Here is a 17831-nt window from a genome sequence, read left to right on the forward strand (position 1 = left end):
AAAACAACACCAAAGCCAAGTCAATAACACTTAAGTTCAACTACTTCGGAAAATGTTTTAATTGTGCCTACGTAGTACCACAACAAATATAGCAACAGTGCAACAAACTTTCACCTCTGCTGCATTTCTTCAAACCCTCATACATCTCCTTATTCAGTGCCCGTGGACAAGATCTGAACCTTCCCTTTTTAACCCTTCCCACTATGGAATCTCCACCAATGGGACTTTTCCATGGATCAAGTGTCACTATAACAGAAAGACTTTTTCATGCGTGCATGTTTGCTGAACTTTACAGCCAGTCTCCACCAACAGGGAGCTCACTTCCTTCAGCTTTCTGAGGTAAGGGTAAAAGAGGGCATGAGTGAGGGAGATGAAATGACAGGGATGATTGTGCAAATTTGTCAGTTTGTTGATTTAGGGTATTTCTAAGAATTAACATTTGAACTCATCAGATTTTAAACAAACTTGTGGAATTCACTCAGCCTAATGGATAAAGATGCATCAAAAGCATAATATCATAATTTATGCATTGAATAAAGTCGGATGCAGGGCTGAGCAACATAGCAAAACACTATTTTGATGGTCCATTTGAGTATTTGACTGTCTGCTTAATATCTGCTGATACTGCTTCTTCCACAGACATTTAACTGACTATAAGAAAGAATAAGAAGGCATGTAGATGCAATGTAACTTAATTAAACAAACGGACCGTCAAAATAAAGTGTGATCTAAACGGATCACAAAATAAGTAATCTCATGTCCTGATAATGGTGTATATCTTAATACAGCATCATTACTTTAAATTAACTCAATTATGGTTTATACTGAAGTGTAAAGGACTGTCTTTTTTTATTTTACATTTTAAAGTACATACTCAAAATTTTACTAATTTCCTATGTGATTATATTTCCTAGTTTATTTTAAACTTCAATGTTGGCAAAATGTAAAAATGTAAAATAATTATTTTTCAAAAACTAATGATTACAGGTCCATCATAACGATAAAAAGTAAAGCAAAAAAAGTAAAATCCAAAATGCGAACACTGTACTTTCAAGATTGCAACTTTCCCACAGTGCTGTTGTTCGTGCTTCTGTCTGAATCCCTGTAATGACGTGCATAATTGTGCTCTTTTAAATTATGAAAAAGAATTATTGTAAACAATGTTTTTAGTCACACCACAAAATAAGCATAATAAGGGTAAGATCATAATAGGAAAGTATATACTTTACACTGTAAAAAAATCTGTAATTTTACGGTTTATTTCCGGCAGCAGGAGTGCTGGAAATAAACCATTAAATAACAGCCGTTAAATTACAGAAATTTACCGTAAATTAACAAAAGCTGAATTACAGAAATTTACCAGAAATTTAGTTTAGGGAAATTTCTGTAATTTAATGTCTGTTATTTTACAGTAAATTTCTATAATTTAACAGCTGTTTTTTTACGTTGTTTATCCGGCACCCCAGCTGCCGGAAATAAACCATAAAATTACGGATTTGTTTTACAGTGTATATTTCATCCAATTTATTAAGTCATAATGCACATCCCTGGATGCTGTTTAAAGTAAATGTATTTTACATGTATTGAAATGTACTTTTATCAAAAGTTGAATGAATGACATAATCTATTCAGCTCTGTGTCCAAATATAGAAAGAAAAAAAACTTGAGCTGGACCTTGGAAACTAGATCCTGAACAATGTTTAGGTCTATTATGTGCAGCTGTCTTATTATTTTTGACCTGAGATGCTTGTGGGGATCGCTCACATTTATTAATTAGTAACCACGATTTAACAGTTGATTGATTCTTTTATTTTTTATTTACCAATCGGTCCTGCTAATTGTTTCAGGATTAGACGTTTTTTTTTTTTCTGCAAAAAACAGTAGGTTTTAACTTTTAACAAAGACACATAAAACATCATATATTTTCAAAGTATATATAATATGTTTATACATGCCTTTATACAGAAAATCGTCTAAAAGAAAGTTTGTCTATCAGGCAAAGTGGGAAACAACTGGCCACATAAACGGGAGAATGCACACTTCACTCCTGTGTCAGCAAGTTCACAGGTCAACTAATAATAAAATGTTGTTAATGCTTTGACAAAATGGCAGGGGAAAAACACAGATAAATCATAGGAGAAGACCATAAACAAAAATAAATATAGATAATAAATGTTCTGGTATACCATCAACTTAACTTTAGACAGAATATTTGCATTTTATATTCCAAGAGAATAAGCCCCACACTGCAAAAATGCTGTAGATTATGTGAGTAGATTCTTTTGTAGATTTTTTTTTTTGTCTAGTTACTAGTTCTTAAATCAAGAAACATTTTCTAGACCAGGGGTGGCCAAACTTTTTCACATGAAGGGCCAAAAAACAATACCAAAAGGTAAATATATACAGTATATCAAACTATATTTGATTAAAGTTGTCATGTGTATTTTTCAAATTTATAATATTTCAAAATAAATAGAAAGCATTACTTTATATCATATTAACTAATGCACTGACTTTTTAAATTATAACGTAATGCAATAAAACATAAACAATTACGACTATAACACAGTGGAGTTCAACGCTTAATACACTAGTCAAGCAGAATCTGCCCTTGACTTGATTTGCTCACCAAAGTCTCTGCATTGTCCTCTATCCACCCACATTTAGGCACAATATGATTCATTTATGCCATTTAATTAAAATATTTAATTTCAGTTAGCTTTTAACAATAAAACAAACAAATGATTACATTAAATTTGAGTTGAAAATCTCAAACATCACCATTATGTTGCCTCTTAGATGGGATGGCGGGCCAAATGAAAGGTTACCATGCACTCTCAGAAATAAAAAGGAAGCTGTTACTTGGGCGGTACCTTTTTAAAGGATTCATATTTGTACCCAAATAGTCCAAAGTGGTACCTAAAAGGTGCATATTAGTACCCAAATGTACCTAAAAAGTACCTTTGAGGTACCATTATGGACCCTTCAGGTACAAATATGTACCTTTTGAAAAGGTATTGCCCCAGTGACAGCTTCCGTACCTTTATTTCTGAAAGTGTGGGCCAACTTTGGCCTGCGGGCCCTAGTTTCGGGATCACTGTTCTAGACAAACCAAAAATGATAATAATATTTAAAATATTGAAATATATGTTTTAAAGAAATAATAGGTCAAAAATAATTTTCCTTCAAACAGTGGAGTAAACAAAATGATCTTACAGTTGAAGTCAGAATTATTAGCCCCCCTTGATATATTAGCGCCCCCCCATTTCTGTTTATAGGAGAGATTTTTTTCAACAATAATTTTGACCTTGAAATGAGGTATGAAAAATTAAAAACTGCTTTTAATTCAGCCAACATAAAACAAATAAGACTTTCTCCAGAAGAAAAAATATTATCAGACATACTGTGAAAACGTCCTTGCTCTGTTAGACATTATTTGGGAAATAATTAAAAAAGAAGAAGAAATTCAAAGGGGGGCTTATAATTCTGACTGGGGTATTTTGCTTACCCCATTGGCAGATTATTTTGCTTAATTTTTAATTAATTTTGACAAGGCAGAACCTCTACGTGAGAAAAGCATTTTTTGTGGTGCAGTTAGCCAACATTAAAGGGTCAGTGGTGCAGGGGTGGATATATTGTAATGATTATTATAATGACAATGTTTTGTGCATTATTCTTTTATTTTTAGTCTCAAAGTCCACTTTCAACATGTCAGACACAGAGGACATGTACGTATTAGAACATTTCTTGGTTATAAAACATAATTCTGCATGACCTGGATCATAATAAGTGCAAAAACTGTGTATCATGAAGTCTTATTAATTTGTTTTGCTTTTTTTTTTTACAGTGAGCAGCATTTCGAGGGTGAGTAATTTTTTCCAGTAGAATGTTATTTTTATTTAGGTAATGCAAATATTTGTTATGTCAGTATCAGTTCTCCCTATTCGTTGTTCATTCTTCATTGTATGGCATTGTCATTGTGCAATCTGTGGTTTTATTACCCATAAGTTAAATTGAAAGGCATTTGCTTTGCATACAGGATACAGTACGACTATTTACACTTTTTAAAAAATGTTTATTCAAAACAAATGGTTGGTTAAATTTTTAAATACAGTTTGGCAATTTGCATATAGCATACAATATGCCGATACCCATTTTTTAAAATGTTTATTTAAAGCACACAATTGGTTAAATATTTAATTGCAATTTGCAAATTGATGGTTAATTAGAAAAAAATATATACAAGCCTCTTTCAGGTCCTCGAGTTTAATATTGTACCACAAAATCAATCTGCTGCAACTAACGCTATTGCTGTGATGTTAATCTAGCATAATAACCCCAGGGGTCGCAATCAAATGGAAAAAAAAATTTGAAAGGCTGATGACTTTTGATTTGCATGTTTTTTTTTTTTATGTAACTATTAAATATTAAGTATATATTAAATATATTTTAAGTTAAAAACTATTTTTATATTCTGAAGGTTATGGATAAAATATGATAAGATCTAAGTTTAATCTAGATAAGATCTAGTTTAATAAAATATATGAGATTTTTGGAAATCAACAAGCGACCCCCCTCATTGTTTCTTTACCCTTGCTTTGAGAACCACTGGGTTACTTCATTAACCAAGGATCTACCTGTTTTGGTAAAATCTTAAAATGTAAGATTTTTTTTTTTTTTTTTTTTTTGAGACCAGAAAAAAATTCATTTCAAATGTTACAATGAATACAGTCTTTTCTAGAAAGTCTACCAATAATAATAATAATAATAATAATAAAGTATAAATAATATAAATTATATATATATATATATATATATATATATATATATATATATATATATATATATATATATATATATATATATATATATTTATAAATCATTAATTATTAACAAATAATTAATTGAGCAATAATTAAAACAAACTATAAAAAGTGCTTTCTATTACAAAAAATATCATAAATATCCCCATTATAAAGGAGGGCCAAAAGCTAAACTTGATTGAGGGTGGTGGGCCGAATTTCATAATTTATTTTAATATTTAAAAATAACTAGAAAACTTTGCTTTATATTATAATATTATATTATATTATATTATATTATATTATATTATATTATATTATATTATATTATATTATATTATATTATAACAATTATATTAACCAATGTAGTACATTAACTCATATGTTTATTACAATAAACTTCTTACAGCAAAAAGACAATCCCATTTATAACAGAATGGAGTTACACTAGTCAAGCTACTCCTGTTTTTTGCCTTGATTCGCTCGCCAATGTCTTCTGCATTGTTCTTTATCCGTTGACTGACAGTCTTTAAAAAATCTGATTCATTTACAGAATTTAATGGAAACATTTATTTATATAACTTATGGCTTAGGAATAAAAAAAAACAAAACAAAAGAAAGTTACTTTAAATTAGAATTCAAATTTTTTAAAGTTGAATAAAGATAAAACAGAAATTCTAATTGTGGGCAAAAAACCTGAGCGAGAGAGGATTGAAGCAGAACTGTGTTCTTTAGGTTTACAATCAAAAAAAGAATTGAAGAACCTGGGTGTTATTTTCGATTGTGATCTTAGTTTTAAATCTCATATTAATCAAGTTACAAAAACATGTTTTTATCATTTACGAAATGTTGCCAAAATTCGTTCTTTCCTATCTTTTGATGATGCCAAGAAATTAATTCATGCTTTTATTTTCTCTCGGCTTGATTATTGCAATGCTATCTATACTGGTCTACCTAAGGGTTCTACAATGAAGTTGCAATTGATACAAAATGCAGCAGCCAGAGTTTTAATGAAATTGAAGAAACGAGAACACATTACACCAGTATTAATAGAATTACACTGGTTGCCTGTGCACCAAAGGATAGATTTTAAGATTCTTTTATTAGTTTTTAAAGCACTACACAATATGACACCTTCCTACATTTCCGACTGTTTAACAAAATATAATCCAAACCGTTTTCTACGCTCTTCTAGTGCTGGACTTTTAGAATTTTATCCTGTAAATCTGAGGCGATCTGGCGGCACTTCTTTTAGCCATTATGCTCCAAAAATTTGGAACTGTCTCCCCCTTGAAGTGAAAGAATCACCAAGTATTCATGTTTTTAAAAAGCGTGTTAAGACACATCTTTTTAAAATTGCGTATGATTAAACAAGTCTGTTAGGTGTACGCATTTTATCTATTTTGTTGTAGGTTTATGTATGTAATGTATGGTGTGTGCCTGCATATGTAAGGACTATTGTGTGTGTGATCATGTGAATATACACTTACATTTTGTGTACATGAATGTTTTTATTTCAGTATATGTGATAGGTTTTTGTGGTCTATTTTAATTGCTTTTGTTGTTGTTTGTGAGGCACTTTGAGTTGCATGTATGTTGGAAAAGTGCTATACAAATAAAGTTTATTATTATTATTATTAGAAATTACGATCTCTGTTGAATTCATTCGCACCAACCCCTACCCATCATTCTCATGCGGGATGGTGGGCCAAATCTAAGATTACCATGGGCCCAAGTTTGGACATCTCTGCCATAGTACAATAGTTAATAATAATGAAGGAAAGTGTGTTGAATACAGATTTTTGCTTATTAAAAAGTAGTCTGCTGTCTCCTCCTAGTGGACAACATCTACTATTTCACCCAAGGGCGGCAAATTGGAGCAAGAGTGCAATAAGAACTGCAGTGATTGGCTTGAAGCTGTATTTATTAGATATACTTGTGAGAATGCTATCCACAAATCAGACTGACTTAAGTATTGTTTAAATTGGTTTATTCAATCGAAATGAATCCTCATTGTTTAGGAGAAGCTGCTGTTCAAAACATCTGAAAAATAATCTGCACTATAGCAGAAACTAGTGCTGTTACAATACTGTAACTTATATTTTCTATAAGAGACCATCAAACATATTGATATTCGTTCACCGTGTTAATATTTGGTATACCATTTTTTAAAGCACAGGAAAATATTTAACATTATGGGCATAAGTGTAACAAAACTGATCTTTTTTTTTTCTGTGATCATTTGTACACTGTAAAAAATGCAGGCTTCCACACAATTAATTCATGTTGTCCAAACACAAATCGAATTTGTTAACTTAACACTTTTAATAAAATTATGTCGATTGAACATAAAAAAAAATTTATTTGTCCCAATGAAATCTCAAGATTTGTGTTGATTCAGTTTATTTAAAATTAGTAGTTTGTACAAGTAAAAATATATATTTTATTTTGAGTGTATGTTAAACGCAAGTAAATCTTTGAAATGTTTAAACACTGGGGTGTTAATTAATTAACATTGACTTCCCAATAACATCTCATTTTTACTTCCAATACAGAAGAGAAGCCAAAGTTCAAGTAAGCCTTATGAATTAAATATATTGAATAAAATGATTTTATTTCAAGACATTTTGCTCACTGTGATTAATTCACTACAGGCCAACAGCACCTAAAATCCCAGATGGTGAGAAAGTTGACTTTGATGTAAGAGTTTCTTTATCTTTAAAACGTTACACTCCTAGAACAGCCAAGTATTAGTCAGAAAAATAATTAAATTGTTCCCTGTGTGTCTGAATGCAGGACATTCAGAAGAAACGTCACAACAAGGATACACTTGAGCTGCAGTGCCTCATCGATGCTCACTTTGAGCACAGGCAGAAGGAGGAGGAGGAACTCATCGCTCTCAGGGAGAGAATTGTGAGTGAATGTCACCAAGCCAATTCAGTAACACTAGAAGTGTTAATAAACCCGTTAGTGTCATTAAACCTTTATAATGATGACATGACTGTGAATGAGAATGTATGCACACTTATGACAACTATCATTAAGTGTCATTTGGCTCACCCAATTCACCTATAGCGCATGTCTATGGACTTGTGGGGGAAACCCCTAAGGAAACCCACTCCAGCATGAAGAGTAAACTCCACATAGAAATGCCAACTGACCAAGCCGGGGCTCGAACCAGCCACCTTCTTGCTGTGAGGCAAATGTGCTACCCACTGCGCCACCGTGACACCCTCACTCAGTCATGACATTTTAAACGAAAAGATGACATTGTTTGTTATGACAACTTGACGTAAACAAGTGTACCACAACCTGTTTTTGTCTGTCAATGACAACTTGACATTAACAAGACAGCATAACTGGTCATTGATCTGTCATAATCATAACTGTCATGAAGCCATTATACACTCACCAGCCACTTTATTAGGTACACCTTACTAGTACTGGGTTGGACCCCCTTTTGCCTTCAGAAATGCCTTAATCTTTTGTGGGATAGATTTAACAAGGTACTGGAAATATTCCTCAGAGATTTTGCTCAATATTGACATGATAGTATCACGTAGTTGCTGCAGATTTGTCAGCTGCACATCCATAATGCGAAAAACGGTCCACCGCATACCAAAGGTGCTCTACTTGATTGAGATCTGGTGACTGTGGAGGCCAATTGAGTACAGGGAACTCATTGTCATGTTGAAGGAACCAGTTATCCTCCTATCCCACAGAACTGCCACTCACTGGATATTTTCTCTTTTTCCGACCATTCTCTGTAAACCCTAGAGATGGTTGTGCGTGAAAATCCCAGAAGATCAGCAGTTTCTGAAATACTCAGACCAGACCATCTGGCACCAACAACCATGCCACATTGATTCAAAGTCACTTAAATCACCTTTCGTCCCCATTCTGATGCTCGGTTTGAACTGCAGCCGATCATCTTGACCATGTCTACATGCCTAAATGCATTAAGTTGCTGCCATGTGATTGGCGGATTCGAAATTTGAGAAGCAAGTACAACAAGCAGCTGAACAGGTACCTAATAAAGTGGCCGGTAAGTGTAAATATGAATTTCATAATAGCTTACTTAATATTTTTGGACCTCAACTACAGTGATATACGCTGATTTTGTCATTAAAGTATAATTAAATATTAAAGATGCTGTTAAAAATTATTTTGACAAAGTAATATAATGAGACATTTTAATAACAAGCAGTTTTAATAACAACAACAAATGCAGTTTGTTCCACTGAAAATGTAATCAGATCATTCATTCATTCATTCATTTTCTTGTCGGCTTAGTCTCTTTATTAATCCGGGGTCGCCACAGCGGAATGAACCGCCAACTTATCCAGCAAGTTTTGAAGCAGCAGATGCCCTTCCAGCAGCAACCCATCCCTGGGAAAGTAATCAGATCAAATAAATATGTATAACTATCTTTTAAAACTACTTCCCAGGTGTTGTTTAATGAAGAGAAGAATTTCCCACTCAGTTTTTAGTCAACAGGTTTGATAACTAATTTCTGCTAACCTTTTTTTTATTTTTTATCTATGACCAGTGGTGGAAAGAGTACTGAAGAACTCAAGTGAAAGTACCATTACTTGCCTAAAGATTTAGTGCAAGAAGAGTAAAAGTATCTGTTGTAAATATTACTCAAAGTACGAGTAAAATGTAGATGTTTTAAAAGTACTAAAGAGTAGTGAGGATTAAGCTGATGCATTTACATATAATTTGTGGATGTGTGTAAACGTAATATTCTGTAGTACATTTAGTTAATGGCCAGCAGGCACACAATGTCAGACATTAATATTAGGTTAGATTTAGGTTGTGACGTCAGGTGACCAAAATTCAATGTCTAGCCAGCGTCAAAGGACAACGTTATTTTGATGTCAAATGACATTGATATTTGGTTGATTTTAGGTTGTTAGAATGCAACCAAAATCCAACGTTGAGCCAACATCTTAAACCAAAATCATATTGATGTCAAAAAACTGACATTTATTCGACAGGTATGACAAACAAAATCCAACGTCTGATAGACGTCACAGTGGTAATGTCCACACAACGTATCTTTAGACGTTGATATTTGGTTGTTTTTTTGGTTGAATGTTGGACATTGATGTCTCCATGATGTTAGGGTACAACGTCAATCTGACGTCATGTTGACTTCTTATGCCTGATGGGGGTTTAAGGCCATTTTGGTCAACATACAGTAAACATTCGCCATCTTGTCATCAGTGACATGCATCTAAACAGTCTCTGGGTCAATGCGTGTAAAGATTTTGGACATCTTCTTGGACACTTTTAATGCTACCAAAGTGTTTGCTGCAAATATAAATCTCCCATATCTTGAGGTAGTTCATTATGATGCAATTTATCTTCTATGTGCGATTTGATTGGACAGGAATCACAGGACTGATTTTTATAATCCTCACTTAGTACATTACAATTTCTGAAAAAACTACAGTATTACAGTAATTTGAGTATTTGTAATTAGTTACTTTACACCACTGTCTATGACATGGTGACAGTGCACAATCTTTTTTCTACTTAGTTTGCAGGATATTGTATTCAGCTTAAAGTGCAATTTAAAAACTCTAAAAATGGTTCTTTTGTAGCATTGCTAAGAACCCTCTTTTTAGAGCCTGATCCTCACACTAAGAGGTTATATTATGATTATAATCATATTATTGTAGATATAATAGGGTTATAAAATGATATAATATAATAGATTATAATATAATAGGTTATAATATGATATAATGGTCCCACTTTATATTAAGTGGCCTTAACTAACATGTACTTACACAGGAGTTAATAGTTTGTTACAATGTACTTATTGTGTAAATACATGTATTTACTGTGTACTTATGCTTGATTAAAAACATGTATGTAATTACATCTGTAATTAACTTTTGTAACTACATTTGTAAATACACTGTTGACCATCCCTTACACCTTAACCCACCTTAAACCTACCCATGCCACCAAACCTGTCCATAACCCAACCTCTATCCCAACTCAAAAGCACCACAAGTGTTCTCAAATACATTATAAACACAGTAAGTACATTGTATTTATTTTTCTCATGTAAGTACATAGTAGTTAAGGACACTTAATATAAAGTGGGACCGATATCATATATAATTTAAACGTAAATGATAATATGTCTGAACAGGAAAAGCGCAGATCTGAGAGGGCAGAGCAGCAGAGGATCCGAACTGAGCAGGAGAAGGAGCGCCATGCGAGACGTGAGGTATGGAACACTGCCTTCTGAATCTAGCAAATGTACATAGGCTAATCTAGAAATACAGTGATGCAGTGTCTTGATGGCTTCACAGGAAGAGAGGCTGAGGAAGGAGGAGGCAGATGCTAAGAAGAAGGCAGAGGAAGACGCCAAGAAAAAATCAGCTCTGTCCAGTATGGGCTCCAACTACAGCAGCTACCTGCAAAAGGTGAGCTCTGTTTAAACCTCAGAAATAGGGACGTGCGCCATGACTAATTTTATTAATGCTTAAACTGAAATTTTGTTAATATCTAGCTTTTTTTAATTAGTAAATTACTGGTATTTGACACCAGCAATAGCATTAGTCGATTAGCCTTCTGTAGATGACTGATGCCAGAGTCTCAATTGTATTTCAGGCTGACTCCAAGAAAGGTGGAAAGAAACAGACAGAAAGAGAGAAGAAGAAAAAGATCCTGGCTGAGAGACGCAAACAACTCAATATCGACCATCTTAATGAGGACAAACTGAGGTGAGTTTTACTGCTGTTAAAGTAGCTAGGTAAACTATCAGGAAAGGTCTTATGTCTTTGTGTCATCAACTTCAGGGACAAAGCACAAGAGCTGTACGAGTGGATCAAGACTCTGGAATCTGAGAAATTTGAACACATGGAGAGGCTGAAGAGACAGAAGTACGAGGTAAGAAAACATGATAGAAAAGAGGACATATTAACATATGCAGTCTCTTAAAGTGTCAGTGGCTTTAATTCAACAACATTGTTCATCAGGTTACTACACTGCGCAGGAGAGTGGAGGAGCTCAGCAAATTGTAAGTTTCATGGATGCCATAGCGCCCTCTGTTGTGCATGGCCTGAATGTGTTGGATTCAGTGTAGGGGTCTCATGTATAAATGGGGTGTATGCACATTTTCACCTCAATTTTGTGATCTATAAATCATCATATGAACCATAAACATTTGTAAATAAATTTAAATTTATTCTAGCATATCAGTATCATATAATGAATACCTTCTCTAGATATCCATTTGCATATTAAGCATAAAAAACACACAACACTATTACTTATTTAAGTCAAAGAAATAATAATAATAATTTTTATGACTATATATATAAATATATGCTGCTGTGTTTGTAGCAGCCATCAGATATTATGACAGTAATTCAAGCCTGTTTGAATAACCTACGGTGCTCAGCATATATAAGCACACGCCTCACAAATCTATTTTTTAAATCCATATTTTAGCTATACAATATTTTATTTGCGCATAGGCTATACATTAGATGAGTCAGTACTGAAGCCAAATCTGGAGCTTATCTAACAAAATAACTTACCATAACGGTCCAAAAACTAGTACACCCAATTTTTATGTTATAGAAAAATATTAAATACAAACTTTAAAGGAGGAAAAATCAAGAGAAGCAAAAAAAAAAATAATAATAATAAAATAAATAAAATTAGTTGAAATTTTTTTTGCAATATTTAGCATGAATTTAATTGTGTTATCTTTCAATTTCTAAATTAGTTTGGTGACTAAAATATTATTTTAATAAATATATCTGTTCAATAAATCTGTATTGTTTAAACGCACCAAAATACATCGCCTATATTCAGTGAGAACCGATTAAAAAATTCATTTTTTAAAATGGGGTGTACTCAATATGCTAAGCACGGTATGTGCATGCCATGGTGTGAAGTGGGTAAAAATGAAGTTAGTTCACTTTTTTATTTTTAACTCTTGCACTGCAGCAGCAAGAAGGGCGCCGCCGCTCGTCGCAGAAAGTAAGTGCATCGCCCCGCAGGCCAAGACCACCAGAGTGATGAAGGATACCTCTGTGCTGACTACACAACCCGACATTGATCAACCCACTCTTTCTCATCTTCAACCAGTTCCTTTATATGCCATGTAAATAAAGTGTGAAAGCCTTACGATCATTAACCATGGTTTTATTATTGTAAAAAACGACGGGCTGATTAGCCTACCATTTGCATAATCAGAGGTTTGCTAAACAATAGTGTGACATCATGTTTTATTTATGGTTACCATACTTTAACTACAATAACTTTTTTTTTTTAACCATAGTTAGTTTTCATTGGGACTTTTCTTCATAACTCAAAGTCAATAAACCTTTTTTTTTTGTTTTTAGATGTTGTCTTTTCCCTTTTCTTTCTAATTCCAACACCAATGCACCATATTCCATGCACTGTATGTTAATATGTGTTGATGCTGCATCGAGAATAGGTCTAGAAAATCTCGACGAAGTCGCGGGTTTTGTTGCACGAGGATTTCTTTCTTTCTTTCTTTCTTTCTTTCTTTCTTTCTTTCTTTCTTTCTTTCTTTCTTTCGTTGTATCATGGTGTCCAATGCTGTCTTTTATGTAAAAGTGATAAAGACTTAAATGATGTAAAAGGTGATAAAGAAGTTCGATTAATGAAATTCTTCCACATTCTTAGTACCAACGAAATAGCCCAAGTTTTTATCTTAAACAAACAAATGTGAGATTGCAGTGCTAAAAACGCTTCAACAAAGTTGTGCGCTCTATGTAGAGACATTTTAAACATAATTTATTTTAGTGTACAAATAAGGGAAAGTATTCTGTGGCCACGGATTATTCTATCAAGAAGATTGTTTCTCTCTCTCTCTCTCTCTCTCTCTCTCTCTCTCTCTCTCTCTCTCTCTCTCTCTCTCTCTCTCTCTCTCTCTCTTTCTCTTAATTGTGTAAAATTGTGTTGCTGCATCAACTTGCGTCTTCTTTTGAATATATTTTTAAAATATTTAATAGTTTGATCATTGAGGGTATAGGCTAAGTTGTGTGGGTTAGAACAGCAAAATAAATAAATAAATAAATAATAATAATAATTAATAAATTAAAAACAGGCAAATATAGTTAGGCTACTTTGTTTTCCCAAGTCAGTGACAGTGTTATAATGCGTAAAGCTCAGTACACAAGATGGTGCTATTGGCTTAATATCGTAAGTCTTGCAATGTATTAAAATGTATTATTTGTCCAAGTGGCATGGAAGGGTTTTCATAAAATAATCGATAAATGAACAATTTTCATTAAAATCATAATTCATTTTTGTCTAAAATCCTACGCGACATTTTATAAGTATAGACTAATGAAGGTAGCATTATGAACCTGAAGGTTTTTGCATGCAATACAATACAATTCTATTAATTGCACATAATGGATTTCTCAAAAGAACTTTAAGATTCTACATTAAAAATAGTAGTAAACCTTTCAAAAGTCTGAATTGAATGAACAGACTTGTAAAGGCAATCCATGGGTGTTAAAACTTTTTCCATCTAAATTTAAAAAGGGCACTTTCTAAAAAGAAAGATTTTTACACCATCCTATTATTATTATCATTATTATTATTATCATCATCATCAAAATCTGTATATGCATCCGTAAAGAACCTTTAGATCTAAATCTGTGAGAACTTTCAATAAAAAAAAGTTTCTTTATAATGAAAGTGGTAATATTTATATTTTGCAAATGTTCATAATCCTCATAGAATTGTTTTTAAAATGGCTCTGCTATTTTATCACAGCGAAAACATACGTTTGGTACTTTAGTTAGTGCAATATAAAGGTCTGTATATTTGAATTAAACATATTCATGCTGCTTGACGCGTAATCATTTTATGAAAATGGTTAAGCATCGAAATGTAAAAAAGAGAGACCAAGCATTTCATTTTCTTTGAAAATGCCTATTCCCTTCAGTTCAACATAAATAAAAATCTATTACACCTTTTTGTGTTGTAATAAAAGGCTAGTTGATTAAATTATTTTGATTCAGATGCAATAATAATCAAACAAATACTGAGGAGCATTAAATTGTTCTTGCAACTCGAATGGTTTCAGAACAACATGTAAACGATTATAATCTTATTTTTCAATTGCGTACTTTTTTTTTTATTGTGATATCACTTTTAGCTACAACCTCGTGAAATAAGGTATAAATAAATCTAAATTGTACAGGCCTGTTTATTGTGTAACGCTAAACCGATTTGATTTCAACAAATTGATATATCACGTGTACAGTAGGCTAAATGTTTATACATCCAATAAATCACAACAAATCACATAGATATTCCAGTATAAATAGTTGTTTTTATTTATCCGTCATTCACTCGTTTAAGAAGTATAAATATAAAGTTTAACACAAGACACAACAAACTAGTGTTTCAAACAGGCATCATTAAATACAATAATATGTTTGTTCGTTTTCGTCGCTTTAACAAAACAGATCTTATTTACACATATACAAAAATGGTCCTACTATTCGTATCTGGATTACGATTTTTTCCGTAAATAATTAGGAAAATAAAAGGTGATGGTGACAGAAAATATATTCACAAAGGGAAAAAAATATGGTCACATTTTCACGTGGATATAACAATATAAATAAGCTTAGTTAAGAAACTCACTTCTGCTGATCTGCTGAGTCTTTTCTCATATTGGAATTACATTTTCCACCGCATAAAGAAAGAAAGAAAGAAAGAAAGAAAGAAAGAAAGAAAGAAAGAAAGAAAGAAAGAAAGAAAGAAAGAAAGAAAGAAAAAAAGAAAGAAAGAAAGAAAGAAAGAAAGAAAGAAAGAAAGAAAGAAAGAAAGAAAGAAAAAAAGAATTAGTCTATGAAAGAAAGAAAGAAAGAAAGAAAGAAAGAAAGAAAGAAAGAAAGAAAGAAAGAAAGAAAGAAAGAAAGAAAGCATTCTTTCCTAGTTTCCAGCAGTGGATCAAAAGTCTTTCTTTTGTCGTTAAAGGTCGGATTCGCCTTTTTCTGCTGAAAGTTTCTTCATTCAGATTGTCTTTTTCAATTTGTTTTGAAATGTTGCAGAATTTTAAAGCACTTGATAAATGGTTTCCTGAGCCTGCTGTTGAGGGCAGCTGGTCGGGGACGGTGCGGTGGTTCCGGTGTCACTCAGGACAGATCCCTCATGCGGAGAACACGGGCTCTCTTCGTGCCCCTCCGGTACTGACAGCACGGGACATGCAGGAGTCTCTGTGGAAATTCGCTCCACGATGCTGGACAGACAATCCAAACTCGACACCACTGAGTTTTTATTATTCCGTGCGTCAGCTAGAAAAAACAAACAAACAGAAAGATTTTTATTTTTTTAACTCAAATAAAATTAGTCTATGAGAATTTAGAAACATAATAGTTTACTTTTAAACTCAATCCAAAAGAATAGTTTAACTTTGCATAACAGTTAAACATTTTTTCAGCCAACTTATTTTATTTTATTTTTCGAGCAAACTTACCATTTGGTGTGTCATTGAAGTAAGAGCTGTCATAGCTGTTCCGTCTTCTCGTCTGACACGTTGGGCCCATAAAATCCATCTGGGAAACGAAAAGACACTTTAATCTATATTTATATTGAAAAGAAAATTAAATCAGCAAACACAAGAGATAAAATATTTACAAGCGATCTTTAATTATTCCCATCTTTCTCTTAAATGTTGAAAAATAATGTTGCTGAATTATCCTAAATTACAAAATCAGTGCAAAAAAACAAGTCCAAGTTTATTTGTCCAAGTAAACACTAAACGACTTATGGCTTAGCGACATCACAATTATACTGTAGCTATAGTATGTAAAAGCCTCAGTATATAAAATAAGTTTCTCACCATGCCATCAGAGCAGTTGGATCTCGGACTGGAAGCATCAGAGTCTCCACTGTAATGTTCCAGAACGGGATAGTAGTTATCCTCTTGACTTCTGAGAAGAGCCTGCAGAGACTCGATATAACTAATGGCGTTTCTCAGAATCTCCACTTTGGGCAGCCTCTGGTTCGGGTTGGTGGACGTGCATCTCTTGAGGGTCTCGAAAGCGTCGTTGACCTTGCTCAGTCGCCTCCTCTCCCTCATGGTGGCGGCTTTGCGACGGTCAGCATTGGTAGTTTTTCTCTTGCAAGCTTTGCATGCCCACAGTAGGCACCTGCCGGCCTGATGATGCCCACTGGGCGCCCTCACGTGCTCGTCCTCGATGTGGTGATGCTCGTCGGGTTTGAGCAGGCTCACGTGAACAAGCCTGGGGTCCAAGTCTTCAAAGAAGTGCATGTCGTTGGTGTTGAAGCAAGGGTCGTCGTAGAAGTCATCAGCTGATGGGATGGGGAAGGGGATATCCGACAACTCCATCTTTTTTGTGTTAAAGTTTAAAAAGCAAGAAATGTACTTGAATGTTTCCAAAGTAGTAAATTTGTAAAAAAAATAAAAACCAAAATTAGGAATAGTAAGACAAAGTCCTTCAGATCCCGAAATAACGTACGTTTCAAAACTACAGTCTAAAATTCGCAGGACCTCGGAGGGTTTCTTTGCATGTACCCCTCAGGTACTTGTTGCTGGTAAGAGATCAGGGCCTGATAATAAACACACCAGCTTGTCGGGGGAGGTCCTACAGATGACAGACTGACCAATGAACATGTGCGATAACAAGGGGGCGTGATTTTGACAGCATGATGCTAATGATTGTGTTATAAAAATGTAAGAATGATAAATTCCCTTAGAAATAATAGAAGTTTTATTTGCTTGTATACCAAATTAACATTTAGGCCTACTTGTTTATTTTCCATCAAATTTCAACTTTACAAATAAATTCAAGCATGAGCTTTGCTTTTAACTTTGCTTGTTAATGGAAAAAACAACCAATTGGTTTCTAATTTCTAATTAATACATTTTCTAATTGTATAATTTACTAGTGCTGAATTTGATAAGTCTAATATATTTGTAACAGAAATAATACGAGAATGCAAACATTTAAAATGTTGTTTTAATTATTATTAGTTTTGTTT

General features: G+C 33.3%; 2 protein-coding genes across 3 annotated transcripts; one reads left to right on the plus strand and one right to left on the minus strand.

Annotated features, from left to right (window-relative positions):
* The first annotated feature begins 327 nt into the window (after window positions 1–327).
* On the plus strand, window positions 328–13179 carry tnnt3a (troponin T type 3a (skeletal, fast)). The gene is given in 12 exon segments (NM_131565.1): window positions 328–339; window positions 3689–3728; window positions 3848–3864; window positions 7358–7376; window positions 7457–7502; window positions 7599–7715; window positions 10972–11049; window positions 11135–11248; window positions 11436–11548; window positions 11624–11714; window positions 11804–11844; window positions 12783–13179. Coding segments are annotated over 11 exon segments (693 nt in total). The 5' UTR covers window positions 328–339; window positions 3689–3708; the 3' UTR covers window positions 12820–13179.
* A 1951-nt stretch (window positions 13180–15130) lies between these two features.
* myod1 (myogenic differentiation 1) lies at window positions 15131–17380 on the minus strand. 2 transcript variants are annotated; one of them, NM_131262.2, is given in 4 exon segments: window positions 15131–15600; window positions 15633–16120; window positions 16303–16381; window positions 16669–17357. In NM_131262.2, coding segments are annotated over 3 exon segments (828 nt in total). In that variant the 5' UTR covers window positions 17179–17357; the 3' UTR covers window positions 15131–15600; window positions 15633–15881.
* Window positions 17381–17831: the final 451 nt, after the last annotated feature.

Source organism: Danio rerio, chromosome 25 (genome assembly GCF_052040795.2).
Source record: "Danio rerio strain M-AB ecotype USA chromosome 25, GRCz13ab, whole genome shotgun sequence".
In the NCBI taxonomy this organism is placed as follows: domain Eukaryota; kingdom Metazoa; phylum Chordata; class Actinopteri; order Cypriniformes; family Danionidae; genus Danio; species Danio rerio.

Coding starts and splice junctions, on each gene's coding strand:
- myod1 (XM_087310301.1), bottom strand. CDS start 17,178: ATGGAGTTGTCGGATATCCCCTTCCCCATCCCATCAGCTGATGACTTC. Junction 16,382..16,668: donor CCAACTGCTCTGATGGCATG/GTGAGAAACTTA, acceptor TTCGTTTCCCAG/ATGGATTTTATGGGCCCAAC. Junction 16,121..16,302: donor CTTCAATGACACACCAAATG/GTAAGTTTGCTC, acceptor TGTTTTTTCTAG/CTGACGCACGGAATAATAAA.